The sequence below is a fragment of the Galeopterus variegatus genome, unplaced genomic scaffold, assembly GCF_000696425.1.
Source record: "Galeopterus variegatus unplaced genomic scaffold, G_variegatus-3.0.2 Scaffold724, whole genome shotgun sequence".
Classification (NCBI taxonomy): domain Eukaryota; kingdom Metazoa; phylum Chordata; class Mammalia; order Dermoptera; family Cynocephalidae; genus Galeopterus; species Galeopterus variegatus.
Genome location: NW_007726835.1, coordinates 455117 through 466034, shown reverse-complemented (window position 1 = coordinate 466034; position 10918 = coordinate 455117). Strand labels below are relative to the sequence as shown.

General features: G+C 44.8%; 1 protein-coding gene across 1 annotated transcript in view; it reads right to left on the bottom strand.

Moving 5' to 3' along the window:
* Positions 1–10918, bottom strand: part of LOC103589774 (synaptic vesicle membrane protein VAT-1 homolog) — an 89527-nt gene that overhangs the window by 30612 nt on the left and 47997 nt on the right. Inside the window, exons 2-7 of the mRNA XM_008571819.1 lie at positions 10174–10665; positions 8106–8202; positions 6711–6769; positions 6089–6154; positions 5205–5314; positions 1118–1321 (exon numbers count right to left, since the gene is read on the bottom strand). Coding sequence (XP_008570041.1) covers positions 1118–1321; positions 5205–5314; positions 6089–6154; positions 6711–6769; positions 8106–8202; positions 10174–10665 — 1028 coding nt within the window. The remainder of the gene's footprint in view (positions 1–1117; positions 1322–5204; positions 5315–6088; positions 6155–6710; positions 6770–8105; positions 8203–10173; positions 10666–10918) is intronic.

Sequence of the window (10918 nt, the reverse complement as noted above, 5' to 3'; positions counted from 1 at the left end):
GCCGGACACGGAAAAAAGACAAAAGACAAAAAATAAAAATAAAAATAAATAAATAAATAAAATTCACAAGCTTTCAGCAGCCCATTATAAAAAGTACCATAGAGTGCATGCTAAGCAACGTTATAAAAACAACCTTTTCTTGTAAACATCTTTGATATAAAATATGTGTATGTTTGTTCGGATTTGGCTTTTTGCTTTTCTTCTTTAGAAGGAAAAATGAGAAGCTGTTGTCAAAACACAATTATCTGGAAGGCAAGAAGGAAGGCACAGACAAGGGTGAGTTTTAGCCTCTCTCTGTCCTGGAGCTCCTTTAGTCCACACACTCTTCCTCGGCCTCTTCTCTAAGCACAGTACCGGGCACAGTGCAGAGCTGATCCAGCATATATACTGCCTGCCTCCCAGCTCAGGGGCTGCAGAACCAGCTGATCCCTTCTGTGGGTAGGCTGCCTCTCTCTGCTGTTTCTTCTACTTTAAACTGAGATAAACCACAAAATGAAGTTTTCCAGGATGACATGAGAAATAAAACCAGTACTACCAGAATACTCCAGAATCCCTGGTTAAAAACAGAATGAGAATTGGGGTGATATAGCAGTCCCACTAAATCTCCAGTGATTTTTTTTTTTTTTAATAAAACAAACCAAGGAAACACCTACACTGCTGGCTGCTTCAGAAACCAGTAAGATCACAAGAGCCTGTCCCTCGGTACACAGTGAACTGGAGAAAGGGGAACTACCATCTCAGTGATACTAACATCTGAACAGTGATCGCCTGAAGAATTCCCCACACCTATGTATATAAAGTAGTTAGTGGGGGCTGGCCTAGCTAAACTTAACACATGCATAATTTCTAAAGCATCTGACATTGCCAACCAAACAGTCATTTTTTGGATATTTTCCAGTTGGGTATTTTGTTTTTGCTATATTTAAGCATTTCCTGATTTTCTCTGCTTCTATTCCTTTTCGCCCACCCACTCAGCTGTTCTCGTTGATGCCAGTGCCTACAGGAGAAGTGAACAGCAAAGAGGAGAGAGAAGCAAGGCCGGAAGGAAGACAGAGGTCCAGAAAGGTTTCGGCAGAGCCTCAGCTCAAGCCCACTCTGAACAAACCCCTTCACGTACCTGCGAAGAGCCTCCAGGAAGACATCTCCTCCCACCATGTCGATGGCCACGTGCACCCCACCAGTGCCCACCAGCTTCCTCACTGCCTCCTTCAGGCTGCCCTGACTGTAGTTCACGCTGGACTGTGCACCCCGCTGCATTGCCAGCTTGCACTTCTCGTCACTTCCGGCGACAGCTATTACCTGCATGAAGAACACAAGGTTTCTGATGGCCCAGAACATGTCCCAAGAGGGGTGCACCTCACCTACCCAGCCTCCGGCCAAAGGGTGCTACTCAAGGAAACCAATGCGACCTTGCTACCCTCAAGTTGGCCTCAATCCCACAGGCCCTCCATGCCCAACTGGCCACAAGGTCCACACTTCTAGGAATCCTGGAACCCCAACAGGTCTAACTAAGAGATGGTTCAAGAGACACTCATGAAGTCTTCTCCAAATGCAAATGAAACCACCATTTATTGAGCATCTACTATGAGTCAAATAGTTAGGATATAAGCTGGATATTAAGCTTAGAGTCAAAAAAGCAAGATACAGCAGTGGAATGGGGTAAGTACAGAGAGTTCTAGAAGTGCAAACAAGAGGTACCCAATCTAGATCTAGAAGATCAGCAAAGGCTCCACAGAGAGTGAAACAAGATTCAGTGGAAAGATCTTGAAGTCAGACAGACCTCAGTACAAATCCTGACTCTGCCACTCTCTGTGTTATGTTAGGCACATCACTTCTTAAGGACTAACACATTGTGATACTATTTGACAGGCACCGTTCTAAATGTTTTACATATATTAATAACTCATTTCATCATAATAACCCAATGAAATACACATTATTATTATTCTTGTTTTATAGATGAAAGAAACTGAGGCAAAAGAAGTCAAGTAACTTGCCCAAGGAAGTCACACAGCCAATGAGAGGCAGAGCTGGGATCCAAACCCACATAATCCTTCCCAAGTCCACACTTTTAACCTCTACACCACCTGCCAGCTTCTCTAGGTTTCAGTTATCTCCTAGATAAAATATGACTTATTTTAATAATTAAATGTAACACTGTACGCATAGCTCTTGGAAACAAAGTGTTAGATAAACTGAAGCTATTGTTACACATATGCAATTGTGTATTCTATTTAAACCTCATAAAAACATCATGAAGGAGGTATTAATTAGTCCCATTCTAAAGCTGGAGACTCATTCTATAGATGGAGACTCATTCTATAGACTCTGAGAGGTTAAGCAATCAACCCAGAGTCATCCAGGTAGCAGGTGGTAGAACAACTGTTCAAACCCAGTGTTGCCTCACTCCAAAGTCCATGCTTTTCAACTCCATCCCCCGAGGAGAAAACCCTGCCTAAGGCCTGGTATAGACGGCATAGATGGCATAGATGGGCCACCCTGGGGGGGAAGTCTGGGCATTGGAAGTCTCCAGAAAAGCTGCAAACATTCAAACAACCCCTAGAGGTGCCTCATCACTGGGCAAGCCCCACCAGCACAAACATCTTGGCCCCAGGGTGATGCTCAGAACTTGCACTCAAACACTCCAAGAATCAGTACCCTTCAAAGATTCCAAACTCGCCTACAGCTTTTTGAAACTAAAAGCTAGCCTCGAATACTCCCTGGTGGAGACCTCACCTAGCTGCAGTTCACTGAGGGCTATTAGCACACAGTGCCACAGTGGGCAGACACTACACTGGGGACAGGCACCTCATACGGTCCCAGAATTCTCACTAGGTCTCAGTGAGACTCAAGGTGAATCATTTTCTCTCTTGGTGACTCACTTTCTTGATCTGTGAGACAGGGATAATAAACACTTATATCACCCATCTCCCAGGGGTCTCGTAAGAATTGAGGGTAAGATAATTGCTGTGGAGGCATGTTGGAAACAATATGAAAGGCTGTGGATGGAAGGTGTTATCAAAATGACCCGTTCTGAGTAGGCAGCATGGTAACACTATTTTTAATCTTGTTTGCTTTTGTCTAAAACCATTATTGCTGCTAGACAAAATACAGCTTAGATTAATTTTAATATCTGAATTGAAGCAAATTCTTCTACTTAACCTCTTATAACTAGTTAAAACAAATGGTACAATTTTAACTTCCTAGAAATGTTAGTCAGTGGCTCTAGACAATGAGACCAATTATGGTCTCTCCCACTAAGAGGAGCTAAAAGGCCATCCTTTTAACATGAAATGTGTTCATATCCCATGAGCAGTCTCCTGGCATCTAAGATTGCTTTCAGAACTCACATGTCCTTCCCAAAAGAACTTAATGTGAAAAAGGAGAGATGCCACCTAAAGAAATTCCAAACCAATACAATTATCTCCAAACCTGTATATTTAGTTGCCTCCTGGACATCCCAGTTGCATGCGCCACAGGAACCTCACATTCAACATGTTCAAAACTGAACTCACCACTCCCTCCTCTGTTTTCAGACTCAATAAATGGCAATTCTTCAAGTTAACCTAGTTTGCTCCTTCCCACTCAATGCCTAAGAATAACAGGATTCTTTTCTAAAAGATTCTAACCAACGCCATGCCCTCTAATAGGGGCACTGCACGTGTGATCTCAGTATCCCCACAACAAGTCTATGAAGAAAGCATTACTTTACAAATGGGGAAACATGCTATTAAGCTGGAGGCAGAACTGGAATGTGAACCTACATCAGGCTAACTTTAAAGTCCCGTTCCTTTGATGATAGCAGGATGCACTTCAGCCACTAAACTCCCTAATTTTTTCTACTTTGTCTCTGAATTCATCACTTCCACTGCCTTGGTTCAGGTACCATCACACCATCACCTCTGGCTTGGATTGCTCTAGGAGCCTCCTTTACTGCTTCCAGACTACCCGTGACCCTGACCCTCATCCCCATGGCTACCAAAGAGAACTTTTCAAAATGCACAGATGATCATGTCATTTCCCTACTTTAAATTCTCAATAGCTCCCAAAAGCTTCCAATAAGTGTGCAAATTCTTCAACCCCACGTTTCTAGAGTCACCTTCCACCATTCTCCACACAGGTCCTTGGCTCCAGAGATGCTATTTGCAATTCCCTGAATGCACTGTACTAATTCCTATTTCTCTGTCTTTGAATATGTCCTCCCACCACTAAAATGACTGCATTAGTCCACTTCTGTTGCTTACAACAAAATATCTGGTACTGGATAATTTATAAGAAAATGAAATTTATTGCTTACAGTTTCAGAGGCTGGGAAGTCCAAAGTCCAGGGAACACATTTGGTGAAGGCCTTGGAGGTGGCAACAGTGACCCAGGGGTCTCACATGGCACAAAATGGTGGAGCAGAGAGAGAAATAGCTCCTCCTGCACTCTCCTTTTAAAAACCCTCAGAACCACACCCATAACCACCATTTTTAATCTATTCACCTCAGCATGGTCCTACAATCTAATCACCTCTTCAAGGCCCCACCTTTCAATTACCATAATAGGATTTCCTGCCCTCAACAGTCACAGTAGGGGCCAAGTTTCTAATACATAACACTTGGGGGACACAATTCAAGCCTCAGTGAGTTTGCAGGGGCAGGGGGGACATTCAATCCACAACAATGACCTTCTCCTCCTTTCATCCTCTATTCAACTGCTACTACTCCTTCAAAAGTCAGCTTAAATGTCCACCTTCATTAAGAAGTCCTCCTTCTCTGACACCCACAGTCTCAGAGAAATACTCCTGTAGAGACAGGTCTTTCATTCATTCATTCATTTATTCGCTCGTTCATATAAGAAACAGACAAACACCACAGGCTTCCATTAAATTCAGAGTGAAGTGAATTTAAATAAACCAACTCTCTAAACTCCAAGGTTTTCTATGAAGTGATCTCCAGAGTGGTCAGGTTTGAGAGAGATAGTTTTCCAAATTCATATTGGCCAAGTTCACAGTCTACCATTCCCTCTCAAACAAAAGGATTCCCCCTTGGTCCCCAGACCCACTCTCAAGTGACTACCTCCCTTTGGGCTTTCCTCAGCCAAAATGGACAGGAACTGAAGGGAAGGAAAGAGAAGGGGAGGGAAGGGGCAGGGCCTTGCTGAGCACTTGTGATATCAGACAAGGGTACCATCTAGTCCTCTGTTGTCTACACAGTCCTTACCCAGGCTGGGTACGGGCCCGATGCTCTAGAGCCAAAATAGCAGTGCCATAGGATATAGGTAGGGTAGCAGCTTCTCGTAGGGAGACCTTGTCTGGAATCTGCCACAGGATCTATAAAAGGAGGTAATGGTAACTTAAGGATTAAGCACATGCACCTAGTCATAAAGGCTGCTCAGTAAATATTCTGATTGAGAGACTGACTTGCAAAGGGAAACACATGCCCATAACCAAACCCAGTGGAAGTGAAGAACAAGCAAGCTGTGGCAGGGTTCAGGGCTTGAACTTCAAACTTCAAAACCCCACGGCTGGCATCTGGCTCAGAGAGGAGCCAAATTACAGAAAATAGAACAGAGATCTCTATACTATAATGGGTGAATTGTATGGTGTGTAAATTTTACCTCAATAAAGCTGTGGGGGAAAACTGTACGCCGCTCACCACTAGGGGGCACCATTCACATCCTGCACAACCATACCAGGCCACCCTGGCTGGGTCCATTCCCAGGGCTCTCTCTTTCATAGCGTTGTCCGGAGAAGTCCATTACATCCAGCTCAGAGCCCCAAACTAGTTTTTCTACCAAAACTACCTAATTATGGTTCAACTGAACAGCCAGCCAGTTGTTCAGAAACTCAGAAAACAAATGCCCTTCTTCATTAAAACACTTGACACAAACAAAGCTCTGTGCAAGTGATTTCACGCCAATAAAGAGAAGGAGTTTAGCATTTGAAAAAAAAAAAAGAAAAAGCACCATGGCTGAGAAACAAGATATGACTAAACAAATACAAAGAAAAGGGAGAAGTGGATGATAAGAAATGAAGGATAGGTGAAAATTGAAGAAAACAAAGGAGAAAAAATCTCCAAGCATTCAACATGAAAGGTAGGGATACCTTCTGGTCGACGATGCATTCTTCAGCCATAGTATTAAAGCCACTCGTGCCAATAACTCGATCTCCCTGAAAAAAAAAAAAAATAGCATTAAGGATATGTTCAAATGCATGGACTTGCATTCACCTCTCCCTAAATAAATCAAAAAAGAAAGAAAATACCATCTCTGAACCCATAAGACACAGGTTGGCCTTAATTATCTATTCAGAATTAATGTTTAGTAAGTAAAACAGCTATTCTCTCAATACCACCACCAGGTTGCCAAGCCAATCTGAGAACGTTTTAGACAATGATAGGACAGCGTAAGGAAAAGATTGACATGAATTAGAATCCCAGTGTTAGTCTCTTTCACGAGAGGCACAAACTTGAGAAATCTCTGTCCTCTCAGTGACTAAAGACCAAGGTTCTACCTTTTATTCACAATAAAAAGTTTAATAAAGCCAGGATCTTCTACCAGCTTCCTTCTTCAATTCAGAATTAGTTTCTTCCCCTTCCATCTTGGTTGCCCTGTGGTGTCTGCTGGCAAAGGCCAGGAGAAGCAAGACCCTTTGGCTACAAACAAGGTTAGCACATTTCTCATAGCTACATACTACACATTGATTCCCTAGATTTCAACTAATTTACCTTTTTCACTGTGCTGACATCTGTGCCTGTCTCCAGTACTGTCCCAGAAAACTCCATTCCTAAAACATATTGTTTAAAGATTAGGTTATCCCCAAAGCCTAGCACCACAGAGATGAGAGAACCCTGATCAACAGGCCATTCCATCAGATTTTCAGAGCTCACAGGATTTAGATGATTCTCACCCTTTCCCCACCCAGGCAGAGGAGAAAGAGTGCTGTACCCAAAGCAAAGGAAAGTGAGCAGAAGATTTCATGGTCACAACCTGGAAAGCTATAGCTGTCCCATTCTTATCACAACACAAATGAAATTTACCAGAATGTGCAAAAGCACAGAGAATCGCAGGTGCACAGCTACTTTTAACCCCGATCACTGGACTCCTACAGCACCCCAATTAGGATGTTCATCATATTGTATTTATCTGTTTTCATGTCTCCTGTGCTGTACTGTGAGGCCCTCAAGTGAACTCTGTTTATTCAGATGGTATGTGGCTCCACTGGATGAATTGGTGGTGTCTGCCCTTTCCTCTTCCACCTCCGAAGTTTCCGAATTTAATGATAATACATTTCCTACTTGAGCTGCCAGGGGAATAACTCAGCTGAGTTATGACATCTTCCCCCCATCCAGCATTTCAGGAAATACAAACAGAAGGAAATGGTTCCAACTGTTGAGACATAACCAAACACCCTAAGACCAAAACACAGCAACTATTTTGCAATCACTATATCCTTACTAGTAAATATCCGTATAAAATATACATGTCCTGTATACTTGCTAAGCTATACTTATATCTCTTTAAATAAATTTCCACAACAAAAATCAGGCATTTGTCCACAGATTCAGGATCTAAAGTAATCAGATTGGACATAATGAAAATCAGACAGTGGGCTGTTGAGAAATGTATAAACTCTTTTTCTTCTTTATGATCCTCTGGCATTTGGTTTCTTTGGCAAAGTGTTTGTGAGGCTGAAAGTTTTAGCTGCAAACAGATGTTTGTGATCCTTTTATTTTGTTGTTGAAGAAGCAAAACTGAAGCAATACCAAGCAAGAAAAGGAACTGACTAGGGCTAATGATGATTCTGATGAACGGAATTCTGGTGAATATAATGACATGTGAAAATTCATTTGTCCATTTATTAATTTTTAAAGTACTTATGAGCCAAGTACAACATGAAGCTGGAGGATATAATGGTGAGCAAGACAGTCATAGAATCTGCCCTCGCAGGGCTCAAAATCTAGTGGTTCTAATTAACAGTGAGGCTGACATATCAAACTGAAACATCCCTGATGGCAGGCAAACACTCAGAGTAGTGCCTGAGATGAAGCACATGGTTCTGAAAATCTCTGTATACTCTTTTCCTGAAGCAGTTATGTGGCACTTAGTCCCCCCATACTTACCAGGTATGAAGGGAAGATGGGGCCTTTCCTGATACTGACCACGGCAGACCAAAATATCAGCAAAGTTAACTCCACAGAAATGGACATCAACTCTGACCTGCAAAGGAAATAGAGCAGCAAAGCAGAGCAGTACTTTGTACATCCATGGAGACAAAGTTCAACCAATTAAACCAAAAATATTTACTGAATGACAGCTATATGCCAGGTACTAAACTAAGAGCCTGTGTACAATCATGAGACAAAAGGGACAAGGTTTCTGCCTTCATGGAGCTAAAACTATAGTAGAGAAGACAGGCAGTAATTAAATAACAATGAAGATATATGTGCTAAATTAGAACTCCAATACAAAGTGTTAAAGACAGAAATACATGGTGCTGTGAAAGCACATAATGGAGAGATTTGACCTTTTGGAGAAGTCAGGAAAAACATCTCTGAGAAAGTAACACTTGAACTAAGAATACCTAAGAGTTAACTATTCAGTATAGGAAGGGAAAAGCTTGGCAGAGACAAAAGCATTGGCATGTGCAAAGGCCCTGCCGCAAGGATAAAAGAAAAACCAGTGAGCCTAACACAGAGAGGAGAAAAAAATGGGGCTAGAGAGGGCAGAATTTGCACCACACTTCATTGAAGATTCTAGCTTTCATACTAGGAACACTGGGAAGACAATAGAGGGTTTTAAACAAAATAGCAACATGACCTGCTGTTTTGTGAATCTGGAATCCCAGAAGCTACTCCTAGATCCCCAGCTTCTGTGTTTCGGACAGTGCCATAAACAAAGGCAGACATGTAGCTGTGTAGCCATCAGTTTCTCCAGAACTTGTAAGCCAGTGGTTCTCAAAATGTGGTCCCAGACCACCAGCATGGGTACCATCTGGGAACTTGTTAGAAATTCAAATTCTCAGGCCCCATCCCAGACCTACTGAATCAGAAACTCTGGAGACAAAGCTCAGCAATCTGTTTTAACAAGAATCAAGGTGATTCTGATGCATGCTAGAGAACTACTGCCATAGACCAACACATGCCAACACGGGTTGAAATCACAGGAGGAAATGAAGGCTAAGACAACAAATAGACGATATTTACTTGTTTGTATAAATTTAGTAGAGAGGTGACAGGTGACTGTATTGGTGAGAAGACATTTTTACCCGCAAAATTCATTCATTCAACAATTTTTTAATTATCTGCCACATGCCAGGCACCATTCCAGACGAAGGGGGTTTAATGGCGAGTAAAACTAACATAGTTGCAGCTCTCATGAGCTAATTCCTTACAATGCACTGTCTGGACAAATGACAGAACAAAGGAACCCAGCCCTCAGCCTGTGCACATTCTGTGCGTGACACAGTTGTTGGCAAGCTTAAGACCCACATACGTTCTCAAGCCACCCCACCTTGACTTAAGGATGATTCAAGAATGAACATCTCTCGGCATGTGAGTCCCAGGAAGCAGACTGGCTGCCATCATGTACTTCTCCAAATAATCCATTTCAGCCACAGGCTCCATGTTCGTGACACTTCAGGGCTCCAGCTGCATTCTCCCTCTCACCAGTGATCCCCAACACTGAGGCCCATCATCTCTCGGCATGTGAGTCCCAGGAAGCAGACTGGCTGCCATCATGTACTTCTCCAAATAACCCATTTCAGCCACAGGCTCCATGTTCGTGACACTTCAGGGCTCCAGCTGCATTCTCTCTCTCACCAGTGATCCCCAACACTGAGGCCCATTGCCCACTTCACCCTGTCAGAGGTTATATAACTTGCAGGTGCTTATGCAAAGTCGTGTGCAAATCAGAATTCTCTGTTTCTAAGGCAACAGCTCTGGAGCCTCAGAAAAAGGCCTATCCGTGTGTTTTGGGGAACAATCTTCCATTAAAGCACTTTTCAGCCTTTCTGAGAAGGCTTCTACTTTTCGGCCCAGGAAGAAGTTGCGCTCCAGCCTCCCGGTCGCCCCCTAGCTTGGGAACCGGGAACTAGATGCAGGAAGGAAGCCTGCGGTGTGGGTGTTGGCGGGGAGAAGGGGAACGTGAAAAGGGTGTCGAGGGGTCCCGGAGACAAGCCAGACACCCTACCTCGTGAGGCCGGACAGGGCGGGGGGCCACCTCCTCAATGGCCAGGGGCTGCTTCAGCTCGGCGCAGAGCGCGGCGCGGTAGTGCCTGCCGCAGCCCTGCCCGGCCCTCCTGCAACGGGGAACAAGGGCCGGGTTACCCGGGGCGCAGCCCGCGGCTGCCGTGCGGGGCTCCGGGAAGAGTCGGGGTTGCACCTGCAGAGCCACGCCCGAGGGAGGCACTGTCTCCAAAGCACCACCGCCATGGCCCCGCCGACTGAGTGCGAGGGGGAGTGGTCGGAGCGTGGCAGGAAGAGCCGGCCAGCGCCGGCCACGCCCCGGGGACAGCGGAAGGGCGTCCCGCCAGGCGGCCGGAGGACGCGCCCCGGCGGCCCGCTGCCACCCGACCCAGGGGGACGGCGTCGCGCTGTGCTGCCGGAACAAAGGGTGCGGGCCTCGGGCCTCGGGGCGTCCGAGTCCCCTCTTCCCCGCAGGTTTCCCTAGAGGTTTAGCCCGCTGGAGATGGGGGGAAGGGGAGTGTAAGGAATTAGATTACCACTTTCGCTGGCATTTTGTAGCAAATTTGGTAGACTTTTTTTTTTTCCTTTTTGTCTTTTTTCTGTGTCCGGCAACGGATCGCAACCCTCAGTGTCACCCCCTTACCGGACCGGGACCGGCAACGGGATCGCAACCCTCGGTGTCGCTCCCACGCCTCGCTCAGCCAGTGAGCGGGCGGTCTGTATGTGGGATCCGAACCCTCGGCGGGAGC